The sequence below is a fragment of the Lygodium microphyllum genome, chromosome 6, assembly GCF_053477565.2.
Source record: "Lygodium microphyllum isolate KBCC chromosome 6, Lygodium_microphyllum_v1.1.10, whole genome shotgun sequence".
In the NCBI taxonomy this organism is placed as follows: Eukaryota; Viridiplantae; Streptophyta; class Polypodiopsida; order Schizaeales; family Lygodiaceae; genus Lygodium; species Lygodium microphyllum.
In genome coordinates this window covers 67,277,808-67,287,535 of record NC_141140.1, presented here as the reverse complement: position 1 = coordinate 67,287,535, position 9,728 = coordinate 67,277,808, and the positions used below count along the sequence as shown (strand labels likewise).

Here is a 9,728-nt window from a genome sequence, read left to right as displayed (position 1 = left end):
GAGCCCTACAACCTATTTTTCTTTATTGCAATTAATAGTGACACTTTAAGCAATGGTTATAGTGATAGGGGAGATTGTTTCTTCACAACTAACTGCATTGCTAAAAATGTTGCTATAGGCGATATATATTGCAGCACGTGCATCTATAAGCACATTTAGACTATAAGTTAGTTACATATATAGAAATGTGTCTATGTGCATACATACATGTATATGCTTGTTTTGTGTGATAGTGTGTTGGGAAGTAATGTGAAACACTCAAGAAAAGTAATAGAGTTTGATTAGTTTGTGGAGTGCAAGGCATTTAATATCATCTATAATTTCCCTTATTCCTATGCTACATAGTCGCTTGCTTCATTACATAGAATCTAGATACTCTCTCTCTCTCTCTCTCTCTCTCTCTCTCTCTCGTGCAAACAAGTCTGCAAGAAAATTCAATGTACTCTCGAAATAAGAAAAAAAAAAGTTTGGAAACCTATCCACTGCGTGTCTAATTATAGGGCTAATGTTTCTTCTCAAGAACACCTAGCCTCCTTGACCATCACGTAAGTTCTGGCCTATGCGGCCCACTAATAAAAGTCTCTGTTATGGGCAAGCTAATTACAATCTGCTTCGATAAAATTTTCGTATTTGTTGAAATAAATACCAAAATCGGAACTTTGGCCTCGACGACAGTCAATAAACTGGCATCAGGGGCCGACTATGCAGTGCACAAAACAGTATATAAATTGATAGAGGGATTACCGCAACAGTTCCTTATAGGACGAGGAGAGATCAAAGCCGAGGATTCTTACTGAGCGATGCCGGAAGCGGCAGCATCACTGAGGCAGCTCCAACAGTCACTTGCGAAGCTTGCGTTTTACGGCACTGCAGCGATCATTGTGGTGATTCTGTCAGGGAGCATTGGTGTAATAACGGCAGCGCGCCCGCATGATTATCCGTATGTTAACAAGGATCATGGGATGCGATTAACCTCATCTGCAAGTGATCAGACGGTGATGGCGCAGAAATCGGCTCATCATCATCGTACTCTACAGCAGTACTTGGAGACCACCACCATTGGAGAAATCAGCTCCTCCTCACCATCACCATCATCGTCATCGTCATCGTCATTGTCATCGTCATCTTCCTCATCAAGGAAGTCTGCATGATCTATTGGAGGCCACCCTCAATGGAAGATGCTGGCTCCCAGGGAGACGTCGCCCGCCTTACAGAACCTGCAGCCCAGTCCATTGTGGTATGCTGATTTCGTATTATTGTCAGTATTAATCCTTTCTTCACTATCATCGTCCTTAATAATTTCTTCACGACAGTGAACCTGATCAGCTTTTCGTTCCTCCAAAAGACATGTTCCATTACAATAGGTTTTAGACATTGACACAATAAGTTTAGACATAAACAGCATGAGTTTCTTCAAGAGAACTCCAAAACATCGTGATATGCAGATGGTTATCCTCGGCTACTACTCCATTGACTGGGTATGAGGTGGATCACACTAACTACACTAGCTCATTAGCTTATGATGTTGGGAGTGTTGGACCAAAGACTCATGACATTGTTGCTAGCACATGTGAAAGCATGCAATGTACCACAATTAAAAAATGGCTAAAAGTTTGGCATGTACACTATAAATTGCAACCAATGAACATGAAAATAACAATCAAGGATAATGATGGTATTGTCCTATTGTTTCATCTTTATTATAACTTCTCAATGTGTTATCTTTGATCAGAGTTCAAATGGCTAAGTCGTCATTGATGGTGTTCTACATCACGAGTACCCTACCACCATAGAGTGCCCTCTTCTTAAAGACCATGTCATCAAGGTACCATTTCATTCACTCTTTCATTTCCATTTCAATTATTAAGTGAAGAGAGATTGTATTTATTAGTATCCCAATATAAAAATCTCCCATCCAATGACCTTTATGCGCAAAGGCATTTCATGAGGTGCTATATTCATGTCAAATGGCCTTTCATGGCCTAGTGATACAGATGTTTGTTCTTTAAGGGAGTCAAGATGAAATAATATTTAGATATTTGCTTGACTACAAAGTATTATAATGCATAAGTAGCCTATTCACTTGCAAAATGAAAGGTATTAGTATCTCACACATTGTTATCTTTATGGAATGATACCATCAAGTATAGTTATATAAAGCTTGTCTTTGGTATAGTTTATTGTTATAAGGTAGAACTTTTCCTCCACAAACATATGCATTTATGGGATGACATTGTTATGCACTTAATAGAAACACATGTGTATACAAAGTTTTTTCCAAACTACTAAGCATTGAAGCCTATAAGATGAAGATGCAAGTTTAATAATATCTCTACCCCTATCATTCAAAGTAAGAGACCAACTTTAAGGACAAGAGTTCAATTATATTTCTATTAAAACAACGATCATATTTGGTTTATTACACTATTGAGTTTATGTTTTGCATTGCATTTCAGGAGTCTCCTACTACGACACTAAATTGATCATCAACTCTAGTCAAGAAATGATGCATGAGGGCCAAGCTATGTTTTGTATTACATTTTAGGAGTTTCCTACTACGGCATTAAATTGATCATTAGCTCTAGTAAAGAAATGATACATTGGGGCCAAAAATAGAAAAAAGGGCCATTAAAGAAAATGACTAAGTTACTAACGAGCTAAGATATTATGAGAAAGGACCCACCAAATTTGGGTGTTCTAATGTGAGTCATGGGAGAATATATGGTTCATGTAAGAGGTGAGTTACTAAATACCTCTATTCCGTAACTCATGTCAAGGATCACTTTTAGAGTGTCATTCTAATATATTTTTGAATCATTAAATGTTTCATTATTCTATTTTTCTATCAAATCTTTCTTTTTTACCATTTGAAACATCATTTTCTCTTATTCTCTCTTATTCCTTCCTTCTCACATATCAAATTATACTTTGTCCATTCTCTCCTTCACTACTGTACTCCTTTCTTCTCACTTTTAGTAGATTATAATTTGGTTTAATGTTGATCAATGCCTCTTTAGAAAGTACAAGAATTATGCAACTTATAATATATGGGCTAAGAGAGATATGGTTTAGGATTTTTTTTAATGATTACATCCATTTATCTTGGGATTGATTGTCTTATTTAGATTAAATATCTTGAGCTAATGATTTGACCTTTTCTATGATGACTTCTATGTGGATTTGATAAAGCTTGAGTCAAGTAATATTGAGGTTTAACAATAATAGGAATTCAAAATTAGCACCTTCATTCAGGGTGCTTAAATTTTTAGTATTGATCAATAACTGATGGAAATCATGATCCTTGATGCACCTCACACAAAAGTTAGTTGTATAGGGAGGGAGTCACCATAATCGAGCATAATTACTTTATAATGCCATAGTTTCACATAGTTGGTAGATATTGCACACATCTAAGAGAGTTGTCTATGGGTGTTTAAAAAACACAATCGTCAATAATGTGTGTGTATGTGTGTCCTCGTATAAGCAATATACGTATTGTTATATTTAGTATAGTTGTATGTATTTATGAATATATGCTTTTACTACAATTATATAGTTATTGTATGCTATGTGTATGTCAATGTAGTTTTTTCTAATGCTTGTGCTTATGATTGTATATCTCTTTATGTAATATATTATATTTCTGCAAGTGTATGCATTAGAGGCGATCACAATGTCTTGGTGTATTTATTTTTGAAGCTCAAAATACTGATCAATGTGATTTTTATCACCTTTCGAAAACCTTCTTGATGCCATGGTATACATCTCAAAAATGGGTCTACACTCAACACGGGAAAGTGTGCAATGTTTATGGAGAGGTGGTCCAATATAAATACACTAGGTATGATGAATTTGCAATGTCTGTCCACTACTTGAAACAAAAAGTTCCAGTCAAAGTGATTCTACTCGTGTTTGGATACCTACTGTGGGGGACTTGGGAATGCCTTTTGAAAAGTGATAAAGACTTTTAGGATTGGGATGGAATTTGATATGTGTGAGTTTGTGGAATCATGAAGCTAGTAGATGCACTAGGGGTGATGTAACTTAGGGGTGTAATATGATTTAAAAAGTGCATTGTGAAGACTACCTTGAGAGGGGGAATTATGGATGGCATGTAATGTCTATGACACTACAAAATACCTTTTGTATGTAAAAAATGTATAAAAATGGTATTTTAAAAATACCTTATTTTGAACCCACATGATGCACACATATATTCATGAGTAACTTACCAAAGGACCTCATATCAATATTCAAGGCGACGAAAATGTTCATTGAAAAAATTGACCCCGTCGTCACTAAATGCATCGGTATTAGCATCTCCATAGAACAATTACTATTGACATCGCTACAAGCCTCATTATTTGCATCGCAAAAGCATGCAAATAATGACACAAATATTGACGCCAATAGTGACGGTTTGCAACACATATTGCGAAGTCAATAGCAATGCATGCAGATACATTTGCGACGCTAATAGCGACGATTACAACATAGGTGTGACAAATCCTATGAGTGACGCAACTCCACCTGAATGATGAGAGGGAGACACTACATCGGTGCCTCCACAACAACCACCTCATCCACCCTCTCTCGAACCTGCATGAAAGTCAGGAGTAGCACTTATATCTCGAGTCGCCGATTGCGGGCTCACCGCATCCATGTCTTCGTAGCATCCCCCACAATAACTCCCTCTATCCCTGGCCCAAGTCTGGAGCGTCAACCTCGTGTATTGGAAATCAAAGTATCAGAGCATGACGATGTAGATCTAGCCAAAAGGCCTGATGGTGTCCAAGATAGCTTATGGTCCACCATAACTCTAAATCGAGCCATCTAATCTAGACACATACGTGTAACCCTCGACTCATCTTGCTCTCCAAAATATCGTCAAAGTTCACTTGCACAGACAAAAAGTAATGTTAGCATAGTCAAAATAAAGATTCAAGAAAAGCTTGATAATGTAACTCTTAAAAAAATAATGTTACTTAAAATGCATATTTTAGAGTACTCTTATAAGCGATTCATCAACGAATTATGTAGGTGGATGTTGCAAATATGACGTAGTGTATGGTTCCATGTCAATCTCCTACACAACTCCCCCTAAACTGGAAGGTTCATAGATAGGCCACCACAAAAGGATGAGTCCACCTCGTTCTCGAAGAATTCTTGACCACTTGTCTTTTCGTCATCGTTACTCTATTGTGCCTCCTCTACACGCTCTAATCCATCTTTGATCTCTACCCCTTGCAATATGGACCCCTCCGTCTACATACTATTCTCATCTATGCTGGGAACATTGCTTTCATCATACACTCTCACACTTCGGGGAGCTGAAAGCACAACATACCACCATTGAGGTTGTCAAGGGTTTGGATAGAAAATTACATGTTCAAAATTATATATAAGATAGATTTAATATTTGTGATATATACCATGTCGTAATAAAATTTAAAAAAATAGTTCATACACTTATTCACAATGGGTTGGCAAGACAAACATGTCGCGTAGGTCTATCCATCTTTTTTTGAAATCTATTTCGAGAAATCTAGATGGACCTTATCGAACAGTTGCCCTGGCTCCTTCCAGTACCACTTTGAACCATTGCACATTGAATATGATCATGGAGAAGCTATGGTAATCCATCGTGATAACACTTTGCAAGTTTCCAAAACTCCATCTAATTTACAATGGTGTTTGGATCTGTGGCTCGTCGTCAACTCTCTTCCTAGAACTTTCCCATGACACCACAATCCATTGTGGAGCGCATCTTGTCAATGCGCTCAATGTTGTCCTGATGTTATGAGGACATACTGTGAAAAAGTATGGAATGCATCATCATTCGACTTCTTCATTGATCTAGAGAGTCAATGTGATCTGAGCCATTAGTACTAGTGTGAATCGCTTGGATTATCTGAAAATACTAGATTTTTGGATATTTTTAGCCTATTTTTTATATTATTTATTGTAAAAATCCAAAAAAGTTAGAAAAAGCTTCTAAATTAGGATGGCATGCAAAAACCTAGTTGCTTTTTCACACAGTTAGGAGATTTTTCATAAAAAAAGACAAATTGACAATATCATGTGCATCGCGATCATTGTAAACAGGCTAAAAACTAAAGATTGAACTGAAAGAAGAAAAAGGAGTGATCTGGGAGATCCATGAGTAGGTATCCTGCTGTTTTACCCCCCTTTCGGAGCCAACGGAGCCATCAGATTTGGGTTTTGAGTAGCAGAGAAGGACCTGGAATTTTCTAACGTGTCCACTTGTATCTTCAGGATACGTCTTAGCAGTCAATTGGAAAGGATGTCTAGGAAGCTTCGCCTGGCACTCCTATGGAATGTTACGAGGTTTGCGATCTAGGGCTTTCCGCATCTACCACGTAGTGGAAGTATTTCGGCCATTCCCACTTAAGATCAACCTGAATTAGGGTTTTTCTTATTGGTCATTTCCTAATGGCAACTAGCATCAGACCCAAGCGAACTCACTACAAGGAATTGGGCAATTAGCGACGCCGATTAGCGACGCCGGATATCGGTGTCGCTATTGGCGTCGCATTTATAGCGACGAAAATGCGACGCCGCATGAAAAAAAACGCGGCTGAAACCCTAGCGCCGTTTTCATTTCTTTTGCTTTGACTTTTGAGAGCAAGAGCGAGGGAGAGAGCGAAGGCTTTGTGAGAGAAGAAGAGGAAGAAGACTTGCTGCTGCCGCCGCCGCCGCCATCGCCGCCATTGTTTGCGAAGGAGAGGAGGAGCCCTCATTGCAAAGAGAAGCCACCCCACGCTCGCCATATCTCATTGGTGAGTCTCTCTCTCTCTCTTTTTTGCTTGTTGAAGGTTTAAATCGTTCTCTTTTGCTTGTTTAGGAGAGGAAATGAAAGAGAAGGAGAGCGAGAGGGAGAGAGAGGGAGAGAAAGAGAGGGAGAGGGAGAGCAAGAGGGAGAGGGAGAGAAAGAGAAAGAGAGGGAGAGTGCATTCTCTCTCTCTCTCTCTCCCTTTTGCTTGTTTAATATTTAAATCACTTTCTTTTTTGCTTGTTTAGGAGAGGAAACGAGAGAGTAAGAGAGAGGGAGAGGGAGAGGGAGAGGGAGAGGGAGAGAAAGAGAAAGAGAGGGAGAGGGAGGGGGAGGAAATGAGAGAGGGAGAGAAAGAGAAAGAGAGGGAGAAGGAGGGAGAGTGCATTCTCTCTCTCCCTCTCCCTTTTGCTTGTTTAATGTTTAAATCACTTTATTTTTTGCTTGTTTAGGAGAGGAAATGAGAGAGAAAGAGAGCGAGAGGGAGAGGGAGGGGAAGGAAATGAGAGAGGGATAGAAAGAGAAAGAGAGGGAGAGTGCATTGTATCTCTCCCTCTCCCTTTTGCTTGGAGGATGTTTAAACCACTTTATTTTTTGCTTGTTTAGGAAATGAGAGAGAAAGAGAGATAGAGAGGGAGAGGGAGAAAAAGAGAAAGAGAGGGAGAGGGAGAGAGAGGGAGAGAAAGAGAGGGAGAGGGAGGGGAAGGAAATTTAAGATAATAGACTTATTGATAATGGTATGCAATGTGCTTTGCAATGGGCCACGTACATTGGTAACTCTTTAATATGGCTTAAAAATGGTCAATTCCTTCATGAAGTCCAAGTAGGGGATCTAATTGTGATATGCATAATTCATTGTTTTTGTATTAACTTTATAGGCATGCCAAATTAGAAATCATGCCAACTAGTCAACGAAAGGACTAAAAGAAAATGATACCCTAGCTAATGGTCATTAAGGTACTTCATCAAAATGAATCCAAAAGTATTGTTATAGAAGAAGAAACCCTAAAATTGAGTGTAGGATAATTTCTCTCAGGTCTTATGACTATGAGTAGAATTGATTGAAATAAATTTTATTACTATAGTTATTAAATTTCATAGATGGTGCGCATTAATTTTAAAATGGATTACTTATACTCAAAGTGATGCCAGGAGGCATATTCCACGGTGGATTCTGTGCCACGGTGGATTCCGTGAGGTTTTACGGTGGATTCCGTAAAGTTAGATGACCGGGGCTCATACACAAAGAGGATTCTTTGTGCGAGAAGTTGATGGGAACGCCTGTCCTTTTCGGGCGTTACATTAATTTAGTGTGTACATGGGTGATTCCATAGCGGGTGATTCCGCAAAATGCATATTAAATTAATAAACGTTTATGAGTTTAGAGTGCGCACTCGTAATAAATTAAGGTTAGGATTTATTTCTAACCAGTTGATTTATTTATGTAGCTGAAGACTGCTAGGTATTCACTTTTGTCGGTTTAATTGTATTATTTTACTAACAATTGTGAATGCTTCAGTTGATGTGTAGAGATAGCAGCAGTGGCGGAGGAAAGCATTGGAGTCTAGTGGGTATTCGACATTTGGACTATATTTTGATAGGCGCCACGCCTATATTTTGTTATGTCTATTGAGACATCGATTATTGATTATTATTTTGTATGCGCCTACGCGCCCGGATATGTTATTTCTATTTGGACATTGAGATTGGGCGTGCCAGACTCTATGGGCACCGTCCATTAGCTTTATTTTCCTATTTTTGTAGAAAGCAAACTCAAAAACTAAAAGCTTGTCATATTTTTGTAATTGGGCTATTATTGAGCATGAAGATTGGAAATATACATTAAATACATGCTTTGTGAAGCGCTCACACAAGGCATGGGAGAGATTGAACCCAATTTGTCTCTTGCCTCTTGTTGTGCATGCTTTTACATTGTTTTTTGTGCAAAAAGGTAGAGTTCATTGTTCTTGGGGACCTTCAGGGATTCACTACGTGAGCTATCTGCGACCGATCTGCGCACCACAAAGCCGAGATATAACAAATAATTATCTACTGGGACAAACAAATCCTTGAGCATGATACAAGGCCGAGATATAACATCGAAAAATCTCTCAACTACTATATACAATGCAAGATTTATGGTCAACTTGCAACTTGACGTACATCTCCATAAAGCTATCCATTTAAGCCTCGTTTGCTATAATGTAGATAAGATGGAAAACGAAGAAGGTCTTATTGTTCAAGACTGCGAGACGTATCTTAATCAGTGTGTCCCATGTCCTTGCTCTCAATACAAGTTGGCAATTAGACGAAAACGCCGATTGTCTATAGAACACGTACGACGATTTGGCGAGTTTCAATCTGAGATCATTGATCAGGCGATTGCGGATTTTCAACAAACGGTAATTTGAAGTTAATATTAATCATGCATTGTACTCTCAAGCTAATTGAAAACCATACACAATAAGATTGGGTCTTGTTGGCAAATTTTCTATCCAGGGGGTGATGTCTCGACCCAAGGGGGAGTGCACCCTTTGCGGCCAATTAGAAGAGTTCGTGGACGTGCGATGGATGGATTGCAGGAGCCAATCGACCACTCGCAAGGCCCATCTATACCGTCAATGCCAGAGGAGACAGACAACCTTCCCGACCTGCCTACAATCTTAGAGCCTGAGATGGAGGCAATGATCGATGCATTGATTCCCATGGATGTTGAGATATCTGACCCGCTTAGAGAGGAAGCATCCATACCATTATATGATGGGTGTCGAGTATCTCGGTTGAAGACATTGCTTGCACTCTTAAGTGTGTAAGCAAAATACGGTTGGAAGGAATCTTCGGCTCGGTCTCGCCATGGATGGTGTGAACCCATTCGGTCTGCGCTCGACTTCTTACAGTGTGTGGCCTATAGTGCTTGTCAACTACAACATCCCTC

General features: G+C 39.0%; 1 protein-coding gene across 1 annotated transcript; it reads left to right on the top strand.

Annotated features, from left to right (window-relative positions):
* Positions 1-748: 748 nt before the first annotated feature.
* Positions 749-1,805, top strand: LOC148034649 (uncharacterized). Its single transcript, XM_087680551.1, has 2 exons — positions 749-1,237; positions 1,733-1,805. The coding sequence occupies exon 1, from the start codon at positions 801-803 to the stop codon at positions 1,149-1,151; it is 351 nt and encodes a 116-aa protein (XP_087536677.1). The 5' UTR covers positions 749-800; the 3' UTR covers positions 1,152-1,237; positions 1,733-1,805.
* The last annotated feature ends 7,923 nt before the right edge of the window (positions 1,806-9,728 follow it).